This window comes from Caretta caretta, chromosome 5, assembly GCF_965140235.1.
Source record: "Caretta caretta isolate rCarCar2 chromosome 5, rCarCar1.hap1, whole genome shotgun sequence".
Classification (NCBI taxonomy): domain Eukaryota; kingdom Metazoa; phylum Chordata; order Testudines; family Cheloniidae; genus Caretta; species Caretta caretta.
In genome coordinates, this window is record NC_134210.1 from 50769655 (window position 1) to 50783659 (window position 14005).

Genomic DNA, 14005 nt, shown 5'->3' on the forward strand with positions numbered 1-14005 from the left:
TGGTCCCCATTTCTCTTACCTCTATGTTCATACCTCCATGTTCAATAGAGCGATGGGAACAACCAGAGTGGAGAAATGCCCCTCATGCTATTGACATGGTATTCACTTCCATCCTAATCAATACAACGGGGGTGGAGGGTGGGAGAGACAGATTGACAGAAACACTTGGCTGGGCAGATGGAAGCTGGTGACTAACCATGCCCTGTTGGCTTTATCCTCCACTCTGGCAAGATCAAAGAAGAGCAAAGGTGGAGGTGGAGGATTAGTCAGCCATGACCTATGCTGATGGTGGACTTTAGTGGCACAAAATAACATTAAAAATAAACCTTCCAAGTCGCAGACAGGACAGTGGCTTGGATTGGTTTGAAAAACGAAAGAGCGGCCTGGCCAATGAGAAAAGCTGATCTGCACAATACTGACATACATACCTAGGAACAGCAGCCGTACAAGAAGCACACCTTTTTGTACTAAACATACATTTGGAGATTTACCAAAAGTAATCTAGCAAAACTGAAGAGACATTAGTAATGTAACAAAAACAAGTCATACTATTTTTCATTATACATAAAAGTGCATTTTGCATGAAGCTATTTTTCTCCTAAATGTCAAATGCATCCTTCTGAGTGCATAAACAATACGCTGCTCCTTTCAGTCTAACTTCAATTAACGTTTAGCAATTACTGCATTGAAACGCAGCCTTTATCAAATACATTTACAAATATTGTATGAATTTGTATTTCAAAAGAAAACATTCTAAGCTTCTTTAGTGTCCATATTGAGTTAGAACTAATGAGAAAATTCCCAATTGAGGATAAGAAGAAAGTTGTCCTGAATCAGTAAGCCAATGAATTACACATCTAACAAAAAGTTAAACATGTTGCACATCAGAACAAGTCTTCCAAAACCAACTGTAATACCAACACAAATGTGTGTGTGTGGTATTTTATCTTGACCACATGCATGTGGTCATGAAACCAGCACACAGACTCCTACATTTCTCAAATCGTGGTCTGAACTTCAAATGATTAGGTAAATCCTTTATGCTGCACTTGTGGAGGTCACAAAACCAAGCCCATACCCATGACACTGTTTCCACAGTAACTAATGATGACAATACTAAGGGGACAAAGCAGGAGAAGACTTAGTGAACAAAAGACAAGTTGATAGAGTGAACATGTGCGTCAGCTATGAAATGTGTTGTAGTGTCAGACAACTTGTGTGTGAATTCTGCACCAAGAAGTGATTGGTTGAGTAAGACGATGCCAGTTTTACACAACTTGTGCCCCACATGTTTTCAGAGTCATACCGGCTCACTTGAATGACTATGCCTCTGACCCTGCATGGGAAGAGTCCTGTTTCTGCATATAGCCCTACTGACTTCACTGAGGCTACATATAGGTGCAGGGGTCTGCCAGTGTGGATTTTATTGCAGGATCAGGGCCTAAGCTTTTACTCCTGCTGCTTCTGCAAAGTCAACACAGAGGAGACTGAGTTGGATTCTATTCTTTCTTGTATGTCTATTGGATTATTTACTAACTTCCACTGATAGGGCCGATTGTTTCAATATGTGCAAAACCAACCAAAAGCAATAGAGATACATAGATCACCAAGGTCATAACTTGGACTCGTAACTTTTATTATTGGGGAGACTACACAAGAAGGAAAGAACTCTGCTTGACTCTCAGATCCCTGGTTGGGCATGCAGAGCTAGCAGTCAGAAAACACAACACTTGTTTCAAACAAATGGCTTAAAACATCTGTCTGCAAGATAGGGGAAGAAGAGATGCCTTATTCACACATTTTTTAAAGTGATGCTATTGTTAGTATAATTTTCCGTCAAATAGAGAACTACTCAGCTAACAGAGCAGATTTAAGTGGTCTGAAAGTCCGACGGCTCACTTGCTCTTGCTTTAATAACTGCATATGGCGCTTCTTTCCATAAGGAATCTGGCACAGCATGTCATCCAGAGTCAGCTTGGTTACCTGTCCTCTTGCTTGCAGCTTGGCACAGATATCTTCTAAGCCAGCACGAAAAACAGAGTTTTTCTCCAACTCTTCCCTGACTGTAGCCAGCTTTGAAGAAGAGATAATGGCACATTGTAACAGTCCGGCAAATAAAAATCTCATTTAATCACTGCCTTCCAGGCAACACAAACAACCATTCAATAAAAAAAAAGTGGTGACAGTGAGACGCAAGGTTAGCATAACCATCTGCAAGAAGAGATTGTTAAACAGCATGTTACAAGGCAACAGACCACTGACCATGTGTTGAAAACCAATGACCGAGAGTTTATTAGATTAAGAGCTTCTGTAAAGTATCCAAGTATTCTTTTCAGTCCTAGTACAGACTGTAAAAACACAGTTATTTCTTCTTTAAACCCAAGTGGTATAATTGTATCCTGGAATCTGTTTCCCAGATCAACACTATAATTTAATGAACGTAATCTAGCATGTTACACTTACAATGCCATCAATAAAAATTAGGCTGCTATAATGCTCAAAAGTTCTGTACACCATGAATCTGTACAAAGAGATGAATTCAGAAGAAAATCTGCTGGATATGGATTTGATGAATAATGCACTCTGCACAGGAAAGGGGTAAGATTTGTGTTTGGTCTTTGACAAGTTTATAAATCTTTTATTTAAAAAACAAAACATTTGTAACCTGGTAAAGAAAATGGAGGGGAAAAAAACCCTGGGAGTTGAGGTTTGATCATGAAAACACTTAAATTACAAAACCAGGATGCTGCTTTTTAAAATCCTTATTTTACATATCTTATTGTTTGTAGTAGTTTAAAAGATACATGTACTACATGATAATGTTTCTACCAACAATTGTGTTTGATACTGACTCTTTCTCCATCACCCCATTAATCCTACAGAAAAGTGTTTAAGCAGATATTTTTGTATTCTGACAATGGCTCAGTCAGTAAACGTGTTCAAAGTGAACAAGTTCAATATGCTGCTAAACATTTGCAGAAAAAGGAAAAGCCGTGCTGCCAAACTCAACTAGATCAGCGTTCTCCTTGAACATATTCTGCCTACTGATTAATATAGTAATGGAATGATAATACTTTTTCTGTAGGAAATCTCAAAATACTTTACAAACAGTAGTAAGCCTCACAACATCCTGATGGGGAAGGTAAGACACAGGGTGTACAATTTTCAAAAGCACTTACATGACTTAGGACACTAAGTTCCACTGATGTTAAACAAGACTTAGGCTAGTAAGGCCTGAATCCACAAAAGTACTTAGGCATCTAAGTCCTGGTTTTAGGTGCTACTGTGATCCACAAAACCCCCAGTTGGCTGCCACCTGACCCTATAGATATCTATGTTTTAGCAGTAAGAAGTTCCCTAGGCACCTAGGTTCTGTCTCTGTGCATGCAAACTGCTGCCTTGCTCTAGGCATCCAGATGCCTCTCTTCTGCCTCAGCTCCACAGGGATCCATAAGCTAGGGGAAGATAAGCATTCCTCTGCTCAACTCACATGTGGGGTCTGAACCAGCAGGTGTGCTCAGAGGCTGCCTAACTGCCCCCAAAACAGCCAATGGGCGGAGGGGAGGGAGAAGCAGCTTCCTTTAACCACTGGGTGAAAGGTTATGGGTACTCATCCGGGATGTGTGTCCCCACCTCCCGCCCTCTGCCTGCTGAGAAGGGAACTGGGATCTGTCACCTCTCAGGTGAGTGCCCTAACCACTGGACTATAGAATGAGTCTCGCTTTTTCTTTGGCCCAATTAATATTTAATTATTCAATTAAAGAGAAACAACTTCAATAGGACAGATTGAAGGAGACTCACGCGAATATCTTATAGTCCCGTGGTTAGATAACCCATTTCAGAGGTGGCCAGTCCCTGTTCAAATCCCTGCTCCCCCCGACTTAGGTGAAGGGGTGACTTGAACCAGTGGTCTCCCCCATCCCAGGTGAGTACCCTAACCACTGGGATAAAGGTTGTAAGAGGACCTCTTCCTCCGGCTGTTTTGTGTGGAGTCAGGTGGCCTCTGAGCATGCCTACCTGATCAGGCCCTGCATTCGAGTTGGGCGGAGGAGCACCTATCTCCCCCGAGTTGTAGATTGCCAGCAAAGACAGCTGCTTCCCTGCAGCTCAGACTTAGGTGCTTATCTCCTTGAGAGAGGCGGGGTGTAGCACACACCTTTCTCATTGCCATCTCTCACAGGCTAACTTTGGTAGCTCCCTGCCTAGCATGCTGGCTTTTGTGGATCTTATACTAAAGTGTCTATCTCTGCCCATTCATTGTATGGGGAGCTCAGGTGCCTAACTCAGGCTTTGTGGACCACAGTGTTGTTCTTATGATTTTGGAGGAGCCTAAAACTTCAGCATTGTGACACTGCGCATCACAATGCCTAAGTTGCTTTGTGCATCTGGGCCTAAGTCACTTCTGAAAATTAAATTTAGGCTCCTAAGTTATTTAGGCACTTTGAAAATTTTACCCAGGGAGAGCAAGTTAGTAGCTTAAGGTCACAAAGGAAGGTTTTGCCAGAGCCATGAATATAAGACAGGTCTCATGATGTCCAGTCCTGTTTTTAAACAAGATCATTCTTCCTCCCCATTCCTATTCAACAGAGCTGTTGTTATGTTTGAAGAGAAACAGAAAAGTGATCATCAAGTTTATTCACTTATCGGGTTAAGCTATCTAGAACATTAAGCTATCTAGAACATTAAATACAGTAAGTATAATAGAGAAAGGATGATAAACTAGATAAATGAACAGCATTGACGATGATAATAATGAGGTTTTTGAAGTAATGTTTGTTCTTTCACTTATTTTGTTCAGTATCTGCAAACTATGCTAAAATAATTACTTAAATAAGCCAAAGAACTAGAAAACATGTTGGAGGAAAAGAAAACCTGCTCTGGCAGGGGAAAGGAATCGACTAGATCAGGGATTGGCAACTGATGGTACGCGAGCCAATTTTTAATGGCACGCTGCTGTCTGCTGGGGACACCCAGCCCGCTCAACCCACTCAACCCACTGACCTCAACCCACTGACCTCAACCCCGCTCAACCCACTTCCGGTCTGGGATTCTGGCTGCTGGCCCCTTGCCAGCCGGGGTGCCGGCCGCAGGCCCTGCTCAGCCCACTGCTGGCCTAGGTGGACGGAACCCCAGGCCGGCAGCAGGCTGAGTGGGCCGGCGGTGTAAGATCAGCATTTTAATTTAATTTTAAAAGAAGCTTCTTAAACATTTTGAAAACCTTGTTTACATATGACAATAGTTTAGTTATATACTATAGAGACTTATAGAGAGAGACCTTCTAAAAAATGTTAAAATGTACTATTGGCACACGAAACCTTAAATTAAAGTGAATAAATGAAGACTCAGCACACCACTTCTAAAAGATTGCTGACCCCTGGACTAGATGATCACCTAATAGGTCTCACCTTCAGTGTTAATGATTCCATGATTTTTAATTAAACAAATTATGGAGTACTCACCACTTGCTCAGAAAACTCAGCTCTTTTCACCAATTGTGAAGTATCTGTATCCAACGCTGCCTCCAGTGTCTGCATAAGGTCTTCTAATGCCCCAGACTTGGCCTGTACAAGAATCTTTTTAAAAAGGAAAAAATAGAAAATCATACACACCACCAAAAAGCATGCTTTAAATGTGTTAAAAGGAGGACATTGGCAAGGATGACAGGACTAAATACAAGCTAACTGTAAAGGTTTAAATTTTTAAATGCTCTATTGATCCTCTACCAATCATGAGGGGAGGACTTAACCAGAAGAGCCTCTACAGTGTAACAACTGGGCCTTGGAAGGTGAACTATGTCATGGAGACAGTGGGCTTCACAGACAGCTATGTTTGTTGCTCTGGGGGAAACTGGTTTTGATTTTACTGACTTATTAACTTCTGAAAATCACATACAAAGGATTTTCCTCATTAAGCTGGTAAAATGTGCAGCTAACGAAAGATTCACTGCATGTACATGTGCACAGAGCCGAGGCAGGGCTTGGGTGGAACTGGGCAGGGCTAGCTATAAAGTTTACTTAAGAGTTTTTGCCTGTCTAAATCGTGGTGTTTTAAAAGGGCAGTTTTAGAGGGGAGAAAACAGCATTATTAAAGTAACTTGCCCAAGGGCCCAGAGTAAAAGCAATAGCTGAAAGAGAATTGGGTCCCAGCTGTATCCTCACCAAACTAGGTCATGCAGCCCCTCTCTCTGTTACTACAAATATTCAATAAAAACGAACTATTTTTGTTAACAATCCAGAATGTGACTTATTTTTAAAAGTGACCATGACAGAAACAGCGGAGTCCATTTTTGGAGCAGCCCATTGCATCATTAAAATACTTACAAGGTACTAAAAACCAGATTCTTCTCCACTGCCTTGCACCTTGTGTAGTCATTCACACTTGAACAATGCAAGGGCAAAGTAAGTAAAACAGTGTTGTCTTTCTTTTAGCCTATATCTACACTACGAAATTAGGTCGAATTTATAGAAGTCGGTTTTGTAGAAAGCGTTTTTATACAGTTGATTGTGTGTGTCCCCACACAAATGGTCTTAGTGCATTTATCCAGCATTTAGTCGGTGGAGTGCATCCACAGTACTGAGGCAACTGTCGACTCCCGGAGCGTTGCACTGTGGGTAGCTATCCCACAGTTCCCCCAGTCTCTGCTGCCCAGTTAAATTCTGGGTAGAAATCCCAATGCCTGATGGGGCAAAAACATTGTCGTGGGTGGTTCTGGGTACATATCGTCAGGCCCCCCCTTACCTCCCTCCCTCCGTGAAAGCAACGGCAGACAATTGTTTCACGCCTTTTTTCCTGGGTTACCCGAGCAGACGCCATACCAAGCATGGAGCCCGCTCAGTTCACCATCACCATATGTCTCCTGGGTGTTGGCAGACGTGGTACTGCATTGCTACACAGCAGCAGTTTATTGCCTTTTGGCAGCAGACAGTGCAGTATGACTGGTAGTCATCACTGATGTACTCCAGGGTGCTCTTTTAACCAACCTTGGTGAGGTCAGGGGCGCCTGGGCAAACATTGGAGTGACTCAGCCAGGTCATTACCCTTTTAAGTTTTGTCTCATGGTGATTCAGTCCTGCTGGTAGTCCTACTGCACTGTCTTTTAATGAACAGCCAGGAGCTGACGATGGCCAGCAGTCATACTGCATCATCTTCTGCCAGCAAGATGTATAAAGATAGATGAAGTGGATCAAAACAAGAAATAGACCAGATTTGATTTGTATTCATTTTCTCCTCCCTCCCCCAGTGAAATCAATGGCCTGCTAAACTCAGGGTTTTGAGCTCTATCCTTGAGGGGGCCATTCTGTTTCTCCTTGATACAAAGCCACCCCCTTTGTTGATTTTAATTCCCTGTAAGCCAACGCTGAAAGCCATGTTGTCAGTCGCTCCTCCCTCCATCAAAGCAACGGCAGACAATCGTTTCGCGCCTTTTTTCAGCGCAGACGCCATAGCACTGGGAACATGGAGCCCACTCAGATCACCGTGGCAATTATGAGCACTATAAACACCGCGTGCATTATCCAGCAGGATATGCAGGACTATAACCTGCAAGAAAAGCAAAACCAGGCAAGGAGGAGGTGACTGCAGTGTGGTGACGAGAGTGATGACGACATGCACACAGACTTCTCACAAAGTACAGGCCCCTGCAATGTGCACATCATGGTATCAATTGGGCAGGTTCATGGCGTGGAACGCGATTCTGGGCCCAGAAACAAGCACAGAGTGGTGGGACCGCATAGTGTTGCGGGTCTGGGACGATTCCTAGTGGCTGCGAAACTTTCGCATGCATAAGGGCACTTTCATGGAACTTTGTGACTTGCTTTCCCCTGCCCTGAAGTGCAAGAATACCAAGATTAGAGCAGCCCTCACAGTTGAGAAGCGAGTGGCGATAGCCCTGTGGAAGTTTGCAACGCCAGACAGCTACCACTCAGTTGGGAATCAATTTGGAGTGGGCAAATCTACTGTGGGGGCTGCTGTGATCCAAATAGCCAATGCTATCCCTCAGCTGCTGATATCAAGGGTAGTGACTCTGGGAAACGTGCAGGTCATAGTGGACGACTTTGCTACAATGGGATTCCCTAACTGTGGTGGGGCCATAGACAGAACCCATATCCCTATCTTTGCACCGGAGCACCAAGGCAGAGAGTACATAAACCGCAAGGGGTACTTTTCAATGGTGCTGCAAGCACTGGTGGATCACAAGGGATGTTTCACCAACATCAACGTGGGATGGCCGGGAAAGGTACAGGACGCTCGCATCCTCACGAACTCTGGTCTGTTTCAAAAGCCGCAACAAGGGACTTACTTTCCAGACCAGAAAATTACTGTTAGGGATGTTGAAATGCCTATAGTTATCCTTGGGGACCCAGCCTACCCCTTGCTCCCATGGCTCATGAAGCTGTACACAGGCAGCCTGGACAGTAGCCAGGAGCTGTTCAACTGTAGGCTGAGCAAGTGCAGAATGGTGGTAGAATGCGCATTTGAGCGTTTAAAAGCATGCTGGCACAGTTTACTGACTCGGTTAGACCTCAGCGAAACCAGTATTCCCACTGTTATCACTGCTTGCTGTACGCTCCACAATATCTGTGAGAGTAAGGGGGAGATATTTATGGCGGGGCGGGAGGTTGAGGCAAATCGCCTGGCCACTGATTACGCGCAGCCAGACACCAGGGTGGTTAGAAGAGCACAGGAGGGCGCAGTGCGCATCAGAGAAGCTTTGAAAACCAGTTTCAGGAATGGCCAGGCTACGGTGTGAAAGTTCTGTTTGTTTCTCCTTGATGAAACCCCCCGCCCCTTGGTTCACTTTACTTTCTGGTAAGCTTCGCACCCTCCCCTCCCCTCCCCCCTTTGATCACCGCTTGCAGAGGCAATAAAGTCATTGTTGCTTCACATTCATGCATTCTTTATTTATTCATCACACAAATAGGGGGATAACTGCCAAGGTAGCCCAGGTGGGGTGGTGGAGGAGGGAAGGACAAGGCCACACAGCACTTTAAAACTTTAAACCTTATTGAATGCCAGCCTCCTGTTGCTTGGCCAATCCTCTGGGACGGAGTGGCTGGGTGGACAGAGGCCCCCCCCACCGCGTTCTTGGGCGTCTGGGTAAGGAGGCTATGGAACTTAGGGTGGAGGGCGGTTACACAGGGGCGGTAGCAGCGGTCTGTTCTCCTGGTGCCTTTCCTGCAGCTCAACCATACGCTAGAGCATATGAGTTTGATTCTCCAACAGCCTGAGCATTGACTCCTGCCTTCTTTCAGCAAGCTGACGCCACCTACCATCTTCAGCCCGCCACCTCTCCTCGTGGTCATATTGTGTTTTCCTGCACTCTGAGATTGTCTGCCTCCATGTATTTTACTGTGCTCTGTCAGTGTGGGAGGACAGCATGAGGTCAGAGAACATTTCATCACAAGGGCGTTTTTTTTGCCTTCTAATCTTCGCTAGCTTCTGGGAAGGAGAAACATATCCAGCTGATGGAGAAAAAAAAAAGGGAGAGTGGTAGTTAAAAAGACATATTTTATAGAACAATGGGTACACTCTTTCATGGTAAACCTTGCTGTTAACATTACATAGCACATGTGCTTTCATTACAAGGTTGCATTTTGCCTCTTATTGAGGTATGCCGGTTTGGTGTGAGAGATCACTCACGCAGGGCCGGGCAGCAGAATTCAGCTTGGAGGCAGCCACGGTAAGCCACAGTCTTTTGGCTTCTTTAACCTTCATAACATGTGGGAATGGCTTAAAACAGCAGCACCCTCATTTCCCATAGCAAACAGCCATTGGGTTGCCCATTAAAAATGGGTTGGCCATTTAAAAGGAGGGGCTGCGGTTTCCGGGTTCACATGCAGCAGAAATCCAACTAACCCCCCTCTCTGGACACACACCCACACACCCACCCACTTTTCTGGGATGATGACTTCACCCCTCCCCCACCGCACGGCTAACAGCGGGGAAGATTTCTGTGCAGCCACAGGCAAACAGCCCAGCAGGAATGGGCACCTCTGAATGTCCGCTTTCTAAAACCACCCTATTTCAACCAGGTGACCATTAATGATATCATTCTCCTGAGGGTAACATAGAGAGATAAAGAACAGATGTTGTTTGAATGCCAGCAAACACCGGGACCAAATGCTGCAATGCTTTGTTCTGCAATGATTCCCGACTACATGCTACTGGCCTGGCGTGGTAAAGTGTCTTACCGTGGAGGACGGAATAAGGCTGCCCTCCCCAGAAACCTTCTACAAAGGCTTTGGGAGTACATCCAGGAGAGCTTTATGGAGATGTCCCTTGAGGATTTCTGCCCTGTCCCCAGACACGTTAACAGACTTTTGCAGTAGCCGTACTGGCCTCGAATGCCAGGGCAAATTAATCATTAAACACACTTGTTTTTAAACGATGTATAATATTTACAAAGGTACACTCACCAGAGGTCCTTCTCCGCCTTCAGGGTCTTGGAGCCTGCCTTGTGTGGGTTCGGGGGGTACTGGCTCCAGGTTCAGGGTGAAAAACAGATCCTGGCTGTTGGGGAAACCGGTTTCTCCGCTTCCTTGTTGTAAGCTATTATCTTCCTCGCTCTCAAAACCCGCTTCCGTGTTGCCTGCCACTCCTTGGATGGAGTCAAAGTACAGGGTTGGGGTAGTGGCGGCTGCACCCCCTAGAATGGCATGCAGCTCATCATAGAAGAGGCATGTCTTGGGCTCTGAACCAGAGCGGCTGTTTGCCTCTCTGGTTTTTTGATAGGCTTGCCTGAGCTCCTTAATTTTCACGTGGCACTGCTGTGGGTCCCTGTTATAACCTCTGTCCTTCATGCCCTTGGAGATTTTTTTTTCAAATATTTTGGCATTTCGTCTTTTCGGAGTTCTGCCAGCATGGATTTGTCTCCCCACACAGCGATCAGATCCCGTACCTCCCGTTCAGTCCATGCTGGAGCTTTTCGGCAATTCTGGGACTGCATGGTCTCCTGTGATGATGAACTCTGCATGGTGACCTGTGCAGGTGAGCTCACCTCACTGGCCAAACAGGAAATGAAATTCAAAAGTTCGCAGGCCTTTTCCTGTCTACCTGGCCAGTGCATCTGAGTTGAGAGCGCTGTCCAGAGCAGTCACAACTGAGCACTCTGGGATAGCTCCCGGAGGCCAATACCGTCAAATTGCGTCCACAGTACCCCAAATTTGACCTGGCACGGCCGATTTCAGCGCTAATCCCCTCGTCGGGGGGTGAAGTAAAGAAATTGATTTTAAGAGCCCTTTAAGTCAAAAAAAGGGCTTTGTCATGTGGACGGGTGCAGGGTTAAATCAAGATAACGCTGCTAAATTCGACCTAAACTCGTAGTGTAGACCAGGCCTTAGACCTTGTCTATGCTACAGGTTACTTTGGTATAATTTGTCTCACTAAAGAGTGTGAATAATCCACACCCCTGAGCAATGTAAGTTCTACTGACCTAAACGCTGGTGCAGACAGCTTCTTCCACTGACATAGCTACCACTGCTCTCAGAGGCAGGAGTTATTAAGCTCTCTCCTGTCAGCTTAGAGACTCCACACCGCAAGCACTATAGTGCCTAGCACAATGGAGTCCTGATCCATAACTAGGGCTCCTATAGGCTACAGTATTACAAATAATAAACAAATAAATAATAAGCACCAAATCAGAGGGGTGGCATTTTACATCCAGACTGCGCTCATTTCGCAGATGTGTGATTTATCTGCAATCCCAAAATCACCAATGTTTTTTACATTCCTAAATACACATGCTCGATTCCTCTGAGCTCTTTCAGCTAAAGGTACTAAAAGTGCTATCATACATAGACATCAATAGGTATTACATAGTCCTGCCTTGAGTGCAGGGGACTGGACTAGATGACCTCTCAAGGGCCCTTCCAGTCCTACACCTCTATGATTACACAAGATGCAAGAGACAGTAGAAACTCAGGGTCTAAATGTATACGTAACTCCTTTAGTATATTTCGCTGCATAAGCCTATGTGAACATGCAAAGTAAGCACACTTACATTAAGATTACTGCATAGTCTGCCCTCTGTGTTCATGATCTGAGAATAAAAGGACCGGGCTTTTACCGCATCATTCTAGAAGGAAGGAAGAAAGAAAAAAAACCACACCCCCCCCGAACAAATATCAAGTTATGCTTGTACAAAACCTAATTTTATTACAAAAACTTAAAAACAGCTAGCTTGTACAGCCTCCCAATTAAATATCCACACACCCCCACCCATGCTCTTTCAAAATATTCCAAAAGACCCACTCATTCTATGTAGTGTTCACTCTGTAAGAAACACACCCTGCTCAGTGTTTCTTTCATCATGAAGCTCTCTATGGTAGCATCTTGAGCCTTTAGAATTTAAGGCCCTAGTTCAGCAAGGTACTGAAGGGTGTGTAGCTTGGAGACAATAGGACTTTCACCTCCTTAAATACCTTGCCGAACTGCTGGAAAGGGGAGCTCTTAACTGTTCAGTGCTTTAACATTGTGGACATAGCCAGGCACATTTACTATGCTATATAAATCAGCTAATTTGTCATACAATACAATGTTACAGTACTATTATTATATGGCAGCACTGATGTGTGATCAAATCACTATATACGCTTCTTAAGCACATAATGCAACATGATGTCATAGTCCCCATATCTTCAGGAATATGGAGGTATGTCCAAGAGTGCTGTTCCATTTGCAAAACAGGAATTTAAAATATTTTAGTGAGCAAAATAAAGACATTATGAATACAAAAGAATGAGACTCCATACTTGTACGTGGAATGAGATTTTGGTTTTAACCTAAAGGCCATGGAAAGAAGTCCACATCACGAGAAGCACCACCACAACAGATACTAATAAAAGTACCCCTGTTGATATTATCATTCCGTCTCTATGCTCATAGAGATGCACCACAGGGGCCAAGGATTAAATGAGCATGGAGACTGAATATTTAAATACCACTTTACACAGTCAAATCACTATACACACACATCAACTAATTCGTCCTTAGAACACTCTGGTGAGATAGAAAGTATAATTCCCATTTTACACATGGGGAAAGTGACACAAAGAGGGTTAATGAATTGCTCAAGATTGCATAACAATCCACTGTGAGAACTGGGATTAGAACTCAGAATTTTCTAATTCCTCGATCCTCCAGACTATGCTGCCTCAGACACCTAAAGGTGGTCCCTTCTATGTCAGGTTTGGAGCATGCTGTCAGGGCAGCATAGAGATATCGGCACTGCCTCTGTAGGTGCTGTTCCTATTTTGTGGTATTCTGTTTCAGTTTCGAAAGCTGTTAGTAGACAACTAATTTACAGCAGTCTTTGTATTTATGTTACTATTTCTGTGGGTATTTAGTTATTACCAAAGGGCTTTGCTAATTTTTTCATTGATTCACAGATGAAAAGGGACCATTGCGATCATCTAGACCTGTCATGTAACAAGGGCTATAGAACTTCCCCAAAGTATTTCCTAGAGCATAACTGAACTTACAGTTCTCTCTGTCTCACACACACACCCCAATAGCAAGGAAGTCATGAGTTAAGCCACCAATAACACCCTCCCCAACGTCTTCAGGGCAGGGTCCACGTTTATGTCTTTGGCCTCTGAGCACTACTTTTGTTAACAGCCATCTCAATTCATACTATGTTGGGATTTTGCATTAACAGGGTTTGATAAGTTTATGGAAGGGATGATATGATGGGATAGCCTAATTTTGGCACTTAATTGATCTTCAACTATTGGCAATACATATGCCCAATGGCCTGTGATGGGATGTTAGATGGGGTGGGATCTGAGTTACTACAGAGAATTCTTTCCTGGGTGTCTGGCTGGTGAGTCTTGCCCACATGCTCAGGGTGTAGCTGATCGCCATATTTGGGGTCGGGAAGGAATTTTCCTCCAGGGCAGATTGGAAGAGGCCCTGGGCGGGGGTTGCCTTCCTTTGCAGCGTGGGGCATGGGTCATTTGTTGGAGGATTCTCTGCACCTCAAAGTCTTTAAACCACGATCTGAGGAGTT

At 44.4% G+C, this 14005-nt stretch overlaps 1 protein-coding gene across 3 annotated transcripts in view; it reads right to left on the reverse strand.

The window, feature by feature from the left end:
• Positions 1-1615: 1615 nt before the first annotated feature.
• Positions 1616-14005, reverse strand: part of PTCD2 (pentatricopeptide repeat domain 2) — a 37150-nt gene continuing 24760 nt past the window's right edge. For 2 of the 3 annotated variants that reach the window (XM_048851765.1, XM_048851763.1), the window contains 3 exons: positions 11999-12073; positions 5460-5573; positions 1616-2073 (listed from right to left, as the gene is read on the reverse strand). In XM_048851765.1, coding sequence (XP_048707722.1) covers positions 1849-2073; positions 5460-5573; positions 11999-12073 — 414 coding nt within the window. In that variant the 3' untranslated portion in view covers positions 1616-1848. The remainder of the gene's footprint in view (positions 2074-5459; positions 5574-11998; positions 12074-14005) is intronic. The other variant, XM_048851764.1, reaches the window with a different exon arrangement.